Below are 14,969 nucleotides of genomic sequence, written 5' to 3'. Positions count from 1 at the left end.
GTATTTTGAATTTAGATACTTTCAAAAGGTATTTAAGGTATGACAAATCTAACACTGATCGCCATTATAGCTGCATCTTGTGTACCAAAAATATTCAGGTGTAAATTTTTTTTGTGGTTCAGGAATGGGTTCTAAAAACCCTGATTGCAACTTGTGAATCAGTAGTAGAAAAAAAATACGTGCTTGGTCTGGCAGATATAGGGAGATTTCCATGGTGGGAAAAGGATTTTCTGTCCACTGCCAAAAGTATCCTCACCGAATTGTTCTCAACACCCACTCGTCTGAGATTACCTGTGACCAGGCTGCTGGGCTGAGCAAAAGCCTGGGAAAGGGGATGAGGGACAAGAAGGGATGGGATGCCCCAAGTCTTGCCATATTCATTCTACAGCTGGAAAATTATCTTTTCTAAGAAAGGAGATCCTTTTATTTGGTTTGGAAGCATTATCCTCTTGGCATTTCCTTTTGTTTCCCTGACTCTTTTTAGGCTGGAAGTTTTGTACATTCTGCTCTTTGAAGTTGGACACCTTGTTAGGGAAGAACTTGGGAATATGAAACATTCTAGTTAACCCATGCATTAATTTAACCCATGCATTAATTCACCTCCAGCATCCCAATGTTTGAGAATCTTGGGAGCAGCAGGAGCAAACCCAAATTCAGAACTTAAAGCAACATTCAAAATCTCATTTTTAAATCTTAAGAAAAATTCTAGTTATGCAGCCAAGTATACCTTCTCATTACAACAGAAGCATCTGCATTTCTAGAAAATGGGAACACACCATCCAAGACACTAGAGGCAGGTTTCAAAATCTGAGTCACATTAGAAACAATCTCATTCATACAATATTTGTGCGCATCAGGCAAAGATACAACGAAGTCACCTAAATTGTAAGCATACTGTAAAATAAATTTCCACATTTCACGCCCTAATAATTTAAAATTCTAAAGACTAAATTACAAGACTGAAGCAACTTTTTTCCCCCTGAGATTCTAACCTCTTGTCAATTCTATCTGGCTGTACAGGGTTCGAAAAAGCCAAGGCCCTCTTGTTAAGAGTTGGCAGTTGGGCATACCACAGCTGGGACAGCTGACAAAAGAAGAGCTGCAAGATCAGAGTTCACCCTTTTAATTTTTCATAGCCTTTTTAGGAACTGGCTTGCTAGCCAAAGAGGCTTTGCATGCAGTTTTATAGATGTCCTCAGAGGCTGCTAACACAGAAGTAACACAGAAAACATACCGAACTTCATCCTCAATAAAATGATAAACTCTGCCAATCTCTGGCAAAGTTCCAGATTGCTTCTAGTCAAATAGATCTCTAAGCACAGCTAGCATCTGTGTAAAGGTGAACACTTGGCTTTTTGAACCTGTTCACCTTCCAAAGATTCAGACTGGATGGACTCGAGTGCGCACTACTGTCTCCATCTGTGGATATGGATTCTAGAGAAGGTAGCCCATAGCCATTCTGAATAGCTGCATAATCACAGATTGACTATAAAACATTTCTAAGAAACTACATCAGCCCTACAAATGGTAATCACCACATGACAGACGGCCAAGTTAAGATTCTGTTTCTTCTTACTATGAACTACACTAGAGGACAAAATATCTGGGGGAAAGAGTACTATGTCTGGTCAGTGGTCTCTTAACCTGGATTTCTCAGCAGCTAAAGGGTTTGGTTCTCCCGTACCTGAACCAGGAACTAGAACAGCCCTTGAGGTTATGTCTGATCCCCGTAGAATAGACATCTGCGGGCCGACATCAGAGGCCAACGGGGAAAAAGGTAAGCAGTCTGTGGGTCGGCATTGTGCCCCACTTACCAAAGGGCATACAAGACATAAGAATGGCATCCGCCAGCACCATCGCACCACAGTGTAGTAAAGGCAAATCTTCCCTTTCCACGCTGTACTCATTGTAGTGCAGTGTCAGAGTCGGTATATTTAAAGAGCGGAGGGTGCAGGGTGCCCCCCCCCCCCCGGCTTACAACCACCAGGTAATTTATTTTTATTTATTTTTCTTTAAGTTTTCTAAGTTTTACAACTTCGAACATATGGGTTCGACCGTATAGCGTTCGAAGTTGTAAAACTTCGACAACGTGATACAGACCCGCTAGTTCATGTACCACATCACTCTGGTGTCATCTGTCCATATCTGCAGGTTACTTGGACTTAAATTCCGCTGAAAAGCTTTTATGTCCAGCTAGAGTACTAGCAACTTTCTGCTGAGAAGACCAAATGCCCTTCACTTTCAGTGAATTTAAGTAGAGCCCCCCCCCCCCCAAGCTATGTCTGAACGGTCTGTGGTGATGGTCTTGTCTGCTTCTTGTGAAGCGTTATTTGCCCCTGGGTTGTGCTCTATGATATTCTTCCACCATAAGAATTCCTTTTTCAGGTATGAAAGGAGAGGCACTAAGGTTTCCAGGGGTTGGGAATGTTGCTCCCAAAAATTTTCAGAAGCCACTGAAGTTTTCTCAAGAGTAACTTTGCAAGTGGGATCAAGAGAATGCAGGATACCATGTACCCCAGTATCCTTAGGAATTCCCTTGCTGGGATGACTTGCTTTGGAAGCAGACTGCTCAGACTGCCTACCAAAAAAGTATTCTTATCCTTGGGAAGTAAGGCGTTCTGTCGGACCAAATCTATGAGGCTCTCAGAAAGAGGATCCTTGTTTAAGGACAAGTTTGTGATCTTTGAAGATTTAAGGTGAAACCCATCTTCTGAAAGCAGTCCATGGTGATCTGCAAGGCATCTAGGGTCTTTGATGCCTATTTTTCATGAATGTAAAAACAAAATGAAAACTCCAGCAAAGCTAGAACTTCCACTGAGTGACCTCCCAAACCCCTTATATCAGAGGCACATTGGACATATGCAAATGATCCTTATGGACATCAGGTGTTTCAGCTAAATGACGATTTTGAATGCCTATGACTTGTCGTTTTAATGGACAATTTCAGGCCAATAAAGCCAAACCCCACTAGCTGTGGATATGCATATTTTGCCCTTGTTATGACCTCATCAGTACAGCACAAGCAGAGTGTTTGACTAAGCATTAGATTTGGCTTTATTGGCCTGAAATTGTCCATTAAAATGACGAAACAAGTCATGGGCATTCAGAATCGCCAATTAGCTGAAATACCGGACGTTCATAAGGATCATTTGCATATGCACCTCTAATACAAGAGGCCTGGGAGGTCACTCAGTGGAAGTTCTAGCTTTTCTGGAGTTTTCAATTTGTTTTTACTGAAACCAGTGACCTTCTCACTCGTTTTATTTTCCATGAGTGAGAACGTCATCCAAGTAAGGGTAAATATTAACCCCCCCAGAGTTCTGCAATGTGCTATTAGAGAAGCTAAACATTTTGTGAAGTCTCTGGGAGCAGTAGACAACCCAAAAGGTAAAGCAGAGAAATGAAAGAAAAAACCTGTTGCTACAAATCGTAGACACTTTCTGTGGCAGTTTGCTATGGGGAAATGGAGGCAAGTATCTTAGGTCTATAGTGTTTTTGCAATGTAAGCATTCTAAGATGAAGAGAAGCTTCTTTAGCTTTGACAGGTCCAGGAATGGGCCTCCAGATGCCCTATTTTCTTGAAACTAGAAAAAACTTGAATGGAAGACTTTTCCCTCTTGCCCTGGAGAAACGGGCTGGATGGATCCTTGGTGAAGTAGTTCCCAGAGTGTAAGTGGTAAGAAGATTTCCTGCTCTTTTGGTGGCTTTGGAATGCCTAAGAAAGGTGGTATTTCTCTTAAGTGGATGTAGTACCCCCTTTCTCTATGATGCAGAGGATCCACTGCTCTCTGGTGATGGCTTTCTACTGGGTTAGGAAGGAGAGTTTTCCAAGCCAGACCCTTGGAGGGAAGGGTGGGAAGGGGTATGGGTGCCTGAGGCTGTACATGGTCTCAGTAGGTGTTTGTGCTGGGTGGGTTCCTCGAAGTTCCCCTGTTCGGTGCAAGACTGTTCTGGCTGCCATCTCCAAGACCGTCTGGGTCTTCTGCCATGGGAAGGCTACCCCTTGTCTTGTCTGCAGGGGGGGGGGGCAAGGTTTTGAAAGGTAATTCTTACTGTACACTAGTGTCAGAGATGGGCAAAATTCCTTCACAGTTTCAGTTTGCTTTACTCTTTTATCCAGCTTCTCAAACACAATTTCAGCTGAAGAACCAAAAAGCTACTCCTTGTCTAGTTGAGCATCCAATTATTTGAGCCTTAAACCTGATCCGACAGGGATTGGGTCCTGAATTATGCATGCCTGCTGATGACAGGACTTGTGTCACCTGCTCTGAAAGAAGCATCTAAGGCATTACCGCCACACCTTAGGGAGCACCTGGAGACTTGTAAAGCTTCTCTGGCTCTCTACTGAATTTCCTTAGATAAGGTTCATCAGCAATGGAGTCGATCTTAGCTAGAATTTTGTCTTTGAGACAGTCACAGTACTTAAGCATACGAAACTGGGAATTCAAAGTTCTCACTGTCAGCGTGGCGGTGGTATAAGCTTTCTTCCCAAATCAGTCTAGTAAGTCTACTTTCCCTGTCATTTGGCAAGGAATGTCTTGTTGATCCCTCTGGTACACCTTCTGTAGATTAACAGGAGACTACAAGAGGGTCAGCTTTTGAATTTTTACAAACGTGTTTGTGAGACTGAAGCACTCTAATACCTGTATGGTTTCTTAGGATCAGGGAATATAAAATCTTGGTGTAAAGCAACATCTTCAAAGACATCACTCAGGCCACTGGCTATTCCTCCTGTACATACAGTACTGGATATGAAGGTAAACTTAAGAGTTCCCTGCAATGGGGCTGAGCTTGTGAAATTTCTTTGCTTTCCCAACTGAAAGCCTCCATTCTATGCAAGGTATCCCAAAACAAAGATACGTGGGGGGGGGGGGGGGGGGGGGTTGCAAAAGAGATTGTTTCATCAGAGTCTGATCTGGGTAAGTTTGTGGTGGCAGTTGCCCAGAATATGACCATTCCTCCTTATCTTTAGAGCACGAGGAATCTGCATCTTCCTGAAAAGCGACCTCCATGCTTCAATAGCAGAATCATGAGAGTGCTCTAGACATAATAAAGGCCATGAACTCCAGTGCTGTTCATAGGTTAGTACTAGGCTAACTTCCCTTGTGAGCCATTTTAAGCCTAGCCAGTTATCCCCTGTGAGACTCAAACCCTGTACCTTGTGTTTCTAAGGCAAACACCTTAACCATTAGGCCACCCCTCCCAACCCCTTTTTTAGGTTGTCTTCGGCTTTGGTCTGTGTAGAAGTGGTTGAAGGTGGGGGTGACAAAAAAAGAAGCGACTCACTTCGATGTGTATGTCTGTTTAAAAGGAGTGACCTGAGGTTAAGAGTTTCTGCATTCAAGGTAGGCAAGGTGTTTCCCCTTTAGACTCACAATGCGGATGTCAGAAACAGAGGCATGCTAAGTGACTTCAAACCCAAACAACATGTTGTGGTGACACTTACAGGTAAGGCCAGAGACCATGGCAGCTTCCTATGGATTCCAGCCAGATCAGAGGGCTGCAAAAATGCCTCACCTGCGTCAGTTGACATATGGCCTAGTGTTGGAGCTTTCTGAGTAACATTAAGAGTCCCTGGCCTTTTCATCTTTCCATTTTTTTTGGAATTACACTAGCCGAGGCTCAAGTTTGCAGAGGTCCTACAATAGCAGTGGATTGTAATGCCACCCAGAAAACCAGAGAGGACAACTCCACATGGGAAGCTAGTACCTCAGTCATATGTTTTGGCATTTTCACATGGAATTTTGCACAGACAGGACAGTTAAAGACGTTGTGCTAAGGCCCCAAACAGAACAAAACGTGTGAAAATCATTATGTGGGATTTGCTTCCCACACTAAGCAATTATTGACTTTTGTGAAAATTAAATAAATAGAGAAATTGCCCAAACAGGGTACTTATCTGACTAGGAGGAGGAGGTACTCTGGAAAAACGAGATGACTGATGGACTGCAAGCATACTAAACACTTAAGCACATCGAACTGAAAGACTTGAATGAACTGAAGAGGATGCCAACGATTGCCCTTAAGCCCTGATATCCAGATGTCAGTTGTTAGATGCTCGTTGGATAAGGATGATGTAAACACTCTGGAAATTGGGCCAGTCATGGTCTTTTGCATGGCAGGAAAACCCAAGAATCAGTACTGCAACTTTGACTATTAAGATCAACAGATTCACAAACTGCGGGCTGAGGAATATTTTTCTTGAGTTTTTTTTCTTTTAACATGCAACTGAACTGGCAAGTGGGCAGCCATACCAGGATCCATCATGTCAAGGAAAAAACACCAGTCTGAATAATACACTGACACTACTAAGGGCTGGAGCAATTGCAGCAATAATAGAAAATATATACTATGTCCCCATACAGTAAACATGGCTAAACTACATACAATATAGCAGTAACAGTCAACTCATGCTCTAAAACCAGCACAGTATGGTAAACATCACATTCAGTCACAGTAAAAAAGTAAAATCAGTTTGTCCAAATAGTGCCAAAAATCAAATATTTCCCTTAAATCAAACATTTTAAAACATAAATAAGCATTTAGAGACTCTCTGGACATATATGAAAAAACTCCACAGAAAAAGCAAATGAAGTAATTTGGGATAAAACTTCAATTTAACAAAAACTGCTACAGCAGTCTTTAACCAAAAGTAAATATCATAAAAAGAACAAAGGAAAAATTGCAATATTTTCATATCAGAACTTCAAAATGAACCAGATAAACAAAAACAGGCTCGATTAGACTGAGGTCCCACATGCATAAGGTATCTGATACCACAGAACTTCTGTTTCACTAGTACAAGTCATAAAACACTTTAGAAAAGACCCATAACTAGACACAAGTAGTATTACACATACAAACAAGCATGATAGTAAGTTAGAATTCCAGCAGTAGTAAACAACAATATTAAAAAGTTCACACAAACATGTATGCATGTTACGTATACACACATTCACATCTACACAGATATATTACACACGTCTATAGAGTTTATATATATATATATATATATATATATATATATATATATATATATGTGTGTGTGTGTGTATGTATATACACACACTTTTTAAATAAAACATAATAAATCAGACGTATATAATAGTAAAGTGGAAATAAGAAGTTATGTACCTACCATAACGTTCCATGTTAGTTGTCTTCTCTCGCCTTCTTTCTTGCTTGATGGGTTCGGAGCCGATCCTCGGCTCCGACTCGGCACTTGCTTTAGCTCGAGAACTCCTTTTACCAGCTCGAGGCAGCCCCATATCCCATGATGCAAGGCAGGAAGTACCCAGATCTCGTTTGTTGACAAAAGGGCAATAACACCAAGCATAAAAATACTTCCCAAAGGAAGAAGAAACTTACAGATGGAAAAAGGACCAGGTTTGAATGGTCTTTAGCATAATAGTTTCTTATACAAGGTCTGTCCAGGCCAGGGGAAGGAGGGAGGGTCACAAGAAAGAAGGCGAGAAGACAACTAACATGGAACGTTATGGTAGGTACATAACTTCTTAATGTTAAGTTGTCAATCTCGCCTTCATTCTTGCTTGATGGGACCGCCCCTAGCACCTCTATCCTGGGTGGCTCAATGGAACAAACTCTTGAGGACTGTAGAGCCAAAACTGGCTCTGTCCCTGGAGGCCAAGTCCAATTTGTAATGGGAAACAAAAGTGTGAGGAGTGGCCCAAGTGGCCGCTGCACAAATAGTGTCCAAAGGCAGTCTAGCTTGAAAAGCTGTAGAAGTAGCTAAACTCCTAGTTGAATGTGCTTTAGGTTTTGAGCACAGCTGTTTTCCCCTGATCGTATAAATTTCAGTTTTGACCTTAGAATGCCATCTGGACAAAGTCACTTTAGAAACAGGAAGGCCTTTTTATTATCCGCATAGGAAACAAAAAGTTGATCAGATTTCCTAAATTTTTTGTTCTGTCCAAATAATATCTAAGCTGACGGTGGACGCCAAGATAATGTAGCTTTTGTTCAGCTCTATCTGAATAGTTAGGTAAAATACAGGGAGATCAATGGATTGATTCAGATTGTTTTTTGAAGCGACCTTAGGTAAAAATGATGGATTAGTTCTCAAAGATACTCTGTCTTTGTGAAAAATCAAATAGGGGGGTCGAACCGAAAGAGCATGAAGTTCAGACACCCTCCTGGCAGATGTAATAGCCACTAGGAATAAAGTTTTCCAAGAAAGATATTTCAGGGAACAAGAAACAGCTGGCTCGAAGGGGGGAAGAATCAAGGATGTCAGCACTAAATTTAGATCCCACTGAGGAGGAGGATTCCTGATTGGAGGCTTTAGTAGGAAAATTCCTTTCAAGAAGGCCCTGCAGAGCCTATGGGACATAATATTATGATCTGCTATCCCAACATGAAAATTAGAAATAGCAGCCAACTGAACTCTGACTGTGGAAGAAGAGGAGCCTGCATGAAAAATCTCTGCTAAGAAGTCCAGAACTGCCTGAACAGGGGCAGTAAAAGGATCAATATTTTGGGCCTTAGCCCAATAAGAGAAACGCTTCCATTTGCTCGTAAATCCTCCTGGTAGAGGATTTTAGTGAAGTTACTATGATATCTCTAACTGGGTTAGAGATCAAAGGAAGCCTGGCTAGGGAAGGAAGTGGAGCAACCATGCTGTGAGGTTGAGAGAAGGGATTGACCGGTGCAGCTGACCGGATTGGTGAATCAGTAGATCTGGCACTGGGTCCAGATGCCACGGCTGCACCAAAAGGTGATGATGGAGGAACGGGAACCAAACTTGTCGAGGCCAGTAAGGGGCAATGAGAATCAATTTGGCTCTCAAACGGTAGCTTTCTGGATCACCTGAGGGATCAGAGGAAATGGGGAAGGCATAAAGAAGTCCCTGGGGCCAATCCTGGGTCAGAGCGTCTCTGGGGATGGCCTGATAGAGGGAAGAGGCTGAAGAAGTCTGGACATTTGCTGTTTTGGGGAGTAGCAAAAGATCGCAACATGGACGACCCCATTCCAGAAAAATCTCTTCCGCTATGGATTGCTTGAGAGACCACTCGTGAGGCATGAGAATAGCTCTGCTCAATCTGTCCGCTATAATGTTGGTTTTCCCAGGGATATGCGTTGCTACCAGAAACCGATGAGAGGAGATCGCCCATTGCCATAGTCTGAGCGCTTCTCGACACAAGGGGTAGGACTTGGTTCCGCCCTGTTTGTTGATATACCAAACTACAGACATGTTGTCTGTGTGGACTGCAATTGTCCCTACGGGAAGAAAGTCGTTGAGGGCTTGCAACGTTAAAAGCACTGCTCTCATCTCCAGGACATTTATGTGCAGATGGTACTCGAACGGTTGCCACGCCCCATGAACCATCCTGCCCTGATAATGACCCCCCCACCCGATCAGGGAGGCATCCGTGGTGACAGTGGCTATCGGGGACGGAGGTACAAAGCATCTGCCTTGGTGAACCTGAGACGATGTGATCCACCAAGCAAGATGTTCTTTGCATGTTTGTGTCACCAGAATCTGGTGACGCATTGGGAGCTGCTGGTATGACCACTGTGTGAACAGCATCCACTGAAGGAGGCGCATGTAGAATCGAGCCAGGGAAGAAGAGTGATGGCCGCAGCCATGAGACCTAATACCTTTAGAACCATTCTGGCCTGTACTTTCTTGCTGGCCAGAATGATCCTGACATGAGTCTGAATGTCTGAAACTCTTTGTTCTGTAAGGGTAGCTGACATCCGAACAGTGTTTAAGTTTGCCTATGAAGGTAATAGACTGGCAGGGCGATAAGGATGACTTTTCGAAGTTGACTGAGATGCCCAAATGAGAACAAAGGTCTATTGTGTAATCCCTGGCTTGTATAAGCTGATGCCTGGTGGTGGCTGACAGGAGCCAGTCGTCGAGATACGGAAACACCTGGAATCCTTGACGCCTCAGGTGAGCCGTGACCACTGCCATGCATTTGGTGAACACTCTGGGGCTGTAGTGAGACCAAAGGGCAGGGCTCTGAACTGGAAATGACTGGACCCCAGCCGAAAGCGGAGAAATCTCCTGGAGCGCCTGTGAATTTTGATGTGATAGTACGCATCCTGAAGATCTATTGAGCACATCCAGTTGTCCTTCTGTAAGAAGGGCAGAATTGACTGAAGAGTGACCATTCGAATCTTGTCTTCCTGACAGACTTGTTGAGTCTGCTGAGATCCAATATTGGTCTCCAGTCTCCCGCCTTTTGGGGACCAAAAGAACCTTGAGTAGATTCCGGCTCTGAATGGTCTACTGTAACTGCCTGTATGCCTCTTTTTTGGAGCAGTTTTGCGATTTCTAACTCTGCAATGTCCCTTAGACCGGTGGTACATCTGGAAGGGAACTTGAGGGGAAGGGACTTTCCTCAAAGGAATTATGTAACCCTTGGATATGATCAACTGTACCCATCTGTCTTGAGTGAGGGAATGCCAGGCTTCTGGGTACAGTGATAATCTTCCCCCGACTGCCTCCAAGGAGGGACAGCCGGGCAACACCTCAGGGATGCTGAAAAGGCTTCTCAGGAAGAGACTCCCTGTTGCCCTGGTTCTTCGGACCCCCTCTGCCTCTAGAGCGCGCCTGTTGTTGTTACCCCCTCTGCCTCTAGGGGTAAACTGACCACGTGAATCCGGCGTGACTCCTTGGGATTTACGGAACCACATCTTCCCACCCTTCTGTCCTTTGGGATAAGGCCTAGAAGGGGTGGAAAAACGGACTCCAACAGCAGAAAGAGTCTTGCCGTCCTGCTCACACCTGGTCAAGGTCTCCTTCACCTGAGGGCCAAACAAAGCTGACCCATCAAAGGGAGAATTTGTGAAGGACGCCTTAAAGGGATCCGCAAAATCACATGGCAGTGATAAATTTAGAAGGCCTCCTAGGGACTGGCTCTACAGAGTCAGGAGCTGTCCACGCCTTTCGTGCAATAACCTGCATAAGGGGGTCGAAAGGCGGAGACACCCAGGAGGTGGAGGGCCGAGATCCAAACGCCTCTAGGTATACTGACTCATCCTCAGAGGGATTGTTGGTGGGCCAGTTTCCCCTCTGTTTCAGAAGTTCTAGGATGTCTGAGAAGGAGACATCCTCAGAGGGGGATCTAGGGGATCCCTCTGACTCATCAAAGTCAGTATCCAAAGTGACAGACTCAGGGGAGTCTACATGCTTCCTCTTACAAGTCCTCTTCCTAGGAGGATCTCCAAACATCAGGAGAATCCTCGGAAGAGGGGGAAATTCCCAATGGGGAAACCTGAGGCGGAGGATCTCTGGGTCCTATAGCAAGAGAAGTGGCAGAGATGTCAACAGGTACAATAGAGGGAGGAGCTACGGGAAGAGACTGCTGACTGATACCAGTGGCCAGTACACTCTTCATCACCTCGAATGCTCCCTCCCAGGCAGGTCCGAGAGAACCCGCTCCAAGAGCTAGGAACCCAGGGCCACCGAAGGGAAGTCTCCGAGGCAGATGTCGGAGCCGAGCTCACCAGGCCGAGGCTCCAAGGGAAGAGCGGCTCGGACAAGGGTCCGATGCCACTCACCCCTCGGAGGAGACCATGGAAGCCCGACCACGAATCCTCTAAGGAAGAGGAGATAAGAGTAGGGGCTGAAGGGACAGAAGGAGGTATCCGCCCTCCAGCCAAGCAGTAACCATGCCCGAAGACTCCAACCCAAACTCTGGGGTAGAGTCGAAGGAGGAACTGTAACGGGTGTGGACCAACAGTCGTCTGCTGAGACGGACTGTGTAGCATTTGGGCCAGTACCTGTGACTTGAGCAATCTACTGACCACTCTCTCTAGGTCATGATCTGACAACCTGGATGACCTTGAAGATCGGCTCCGATGGCTCTGCTCCGATAGAAGAGGCGAAGCCGGAGCCGAAAGTATCGGCTCCAAGGAAGGAGACCTCGACCTCTTCCTGGAATGGGCCATCGGAGCCGATACTACTGATCCTGTCGGCACCGATTTCGGAGCCGCAGAACGTTCGATGTATCGGCTCCAGCCGGAGCCGATACAGCTACCAAGGTAACGGTGTCGGAGCCGATCGGAGCCGACACCGATGCCTGTGCCACATGGGTGTCGGAGCCGATCGGAGCCGACACCGATGCCCGTGCCACTTGGGTGTCGGAGCCGATCGGAGCCGACACCACAGTGGTCAAAGCAGATTCGGCACCGATAGCCATCGGCCAAAGCTTTGTGGATCCAGAATCGGCTCCAGCCGGAGCCGATCTCGACTCTATACGAGTCGGAGCCGAGGCCGCAGGCTTAGAAACAGAAGCCTGGGCCTTGGCAGTTTTGGTTGATTTTTGTGGAGCCGACTTAGCCGGAGAGCCCTCCGGCTTAAGAAGCCCCCTGAGAATCAACTTATTGCTCTCCTGCAGGACTCTCTGGCTGAAGGAGTGACAAATAGCACAGGAGTCCTGCAGGTGAAGAGGGCCCAAACAGTACAGGCAAGAAGTGTGACCGTCTGTCAGAGACATCTTCTGACAGCACGAGTCACACTTCTTAAAACCTGAAACCCTCTCCTTAGACATGGTGCCTAAACACAACACACACACACACCAGTCAAAATAAATTAAACTAATACCAAGAGGTATTTAGTAAAAAACACCAACACACACACCCTAACAGGGGGGGGATGGGATAGGGAAAATTGACTGACTAAAAAAATTAAAAGAGACAGGGATTTCTGTCAGAAAAAGGTTAAAATTAAATTAAGCTATCAAAAATATAGTTTTAACTAAAAGAAGGGGCTTAAATATCACAAAAGTGAACTACTTACCAGGAGCTGGTAAAGAGAAGACCTCCCAAGCGAAGCGGCAAACGAGATCTGGGTACTTCCTGCCTTGCATCATGGGATATGGGGCTGCCTCGAGCTGGTAAAAGGAGTTCTCGAGCTAAAGCAAGTGCCGAGTCGGAGCCGAGGGATCGGCTCCGAACCCATCAAGCAAGAATGAAGGCGAGATTGACAACTTAACATGGAATATTTACAGAAAAGCAATTTCAGACAGGTAGTTCTACAGTCAGACAAGGAACAAAAACAATCATATTCAACTTGTGACAAAAATCTAAACATGCTTGAAATACTGCCAGGGGAGAGAGAGAGCTCCTCAGTTACACACAAAGTCAAGTTAAAGGAAAGGAGTACGCATGCAGTTTAAGCAAGTGTAAAACATACCTGTTCCACTGCCTGCAACACATGAATTTGGTCATCAACAATTGAAACATTAGTAATAAAGGGCAACTCTAAAGGCCCTTAGCTACTGACCATTAATATGGTTAACTAAATCCCAGAGTTTTTTTCTTTCATCCCTGCAGCCTGGACAAACATTATTTTACCATGACCGATAACCCAGACTGTCAAAGAGCTATCACTCTGGGACAACTTGGTTCTAATGAACTGTGGCCTCTGAATGTCACTTCATATAGGCATTAATCATAACTTATGAAAACTGACTGGAAAGGCAAGAAAAAGGGAAATGCTACCTACAGTCTGCTGCAATAAAAAAATGAACTCAGTTTCAGAGAAACAAACTTTTTGGGTCTGAATGCAAGAGTGAACCTTTAAAATAATAAGCAGATGTCTCTCTAAGAAATGGAGTTCACTTCTAAACAGCTCTGTATATAACTGCTTCAAGCATCTAATTAGAAAATGGTATGCCAGCAGGTTTTATAATCCAGTCAATGCCAAATATTAGTCCTACAACTGAAGTAATGAAAAAACACAACTGATTTAATAAGGAAAACTGTGTGTGTGTGTGTGTGTGTGTGGGGGTGACAGTTTGCAGAAAATGTGCTATGCTTAAGTAGAAATGACAGCAGTTACTGCACCTTTAGCTAATTAACTAATGCATTTTCTTCCATTACAATGCTAATAAGATCAGTAACTAATATACGTGCTTTTCAAATCCACAATGCAATAGTACTGACAATGCAGTAAAACTACAACATAAAAGGGGTTTTGCAAATCTGGGAAATTACCCACTGTATCTGCTTGAGCTTGTAATAGCTGAGATGCACACAAAAGATCACATACCATGTTTGTCAAAAAACAGAACATTCCCAGTGTCCTAGTTAGTAAAATAAACACTTATCAATGATGTCTCCATTGAAAATATAGTCCTCTACAAATATGACATGATGAGTGGGACTAATCCATTCAACAAAAGTAAACAATTAATAAATATGTACCTACTAAGAATCAGAGGACACTGATACAAGTCATCAACATTGTGGTTTAATAACCATATAAGGAAATGTGTGTGTGTGTGCTGCATCTTTTCCAAATACAAAAATGTTATCATCGTAATAGGAAGATACTAAATAAAGCACTCCAAAACATACAAAAAGGATTGCCAGGGGTAAAATGGTGTTTCTAGCAACAGTACTCCATACACTGCTAACTGAATAATATTTCTATTTATAAAAAAAAAAGTTCTATATTTCACTTGTTTTCTCTTACCCTCTCTTCATTTTGGTGAAGTCAACTGCTACAAGTCTATAAGAAAGTGCTTTTTCATTCAGGTACCTGCTGTACCGCCGAATAAAAGTGGACATGTCATAACCTGAAAACAATATTGAATAGTAAAACAAGGTTAACAAGAAAACTGAAATTACTGATAGCATATTTTTTAAGAAACCAAAATAAATGTATGATATTCTCTAAAAAGTACAGTTGTGTAAAATCTTACCATAAAGGTAGAAGTCCTTCACTGTTGCAGTATTATTTACAACAGGCAGAATGCAAAACCTCAGGAAGAAGACTGGGGGAAAGACGGACCAGCAGGGCCCTACAGGAAGCCATGGAGAATGGCCCTGGCAAAGCCAGCTCTGGCCCTAGAAATCACATCCAACTTGTAGGTTCATAGGTGTGTACTAGGCTAATGGTCCTGGAGCCTTTACAAGCCTAGCCCGTAGGATTACCCTGGCATTGTGCCACCCGACCTTAGTTCCCAGTGCCTCTGTCAAGTAGAGCCATTGGA

At 44.1% G+C, this 14,969-nt stretch overlaps 1 protein-coding gene across 2 annotated transcripts in view; it reads right to left on the bottom strand.

Moving 5' to 3' along the window:
• The window catches only part of LOC122789778 (phosphatidylinositol-binding clathrin assembly protein-like), a 2,259,505-nt gene that overhangs the window by 1,695,062 nt on the left and 549,474 nt on the right, over positions 1-14,969 (bottom strand). Inside the window, exon 7 of one of the 2 annotated variants that reach the window (XM_044057218.1) lies at positions 14,450-14,552. In XM_044057218.1, the coding sequence (XP_043913153.1) occupies positions 14,450-14,552 (103 nt within the window). Of the gene's footprint in view, positions 1-14,449; positions 14,553-14,969 lie in introns of those variants that run through there. The other variant, XM_044057217.1, reaches the window with a different exon arrangement.

This window comes from Protopterus annectens, chromosome 15.part0 (genome assembly GCF_019279795.1).
Source record: "Protopterus annectens isolate FY-2018-M chromosome 15.part0, PAN1.0, whole genome shotgun sequence".
NCBI classification, from domain to species: domain Eukaryota; kingdom Metazoa; phylum Chordata; order Ceratodontiformes; family Protopteridae; genus Protopterus; species Protopterus annectens.
This window is presented reverse-complemented; position numbering and strand designations above follow the sequence as displayed.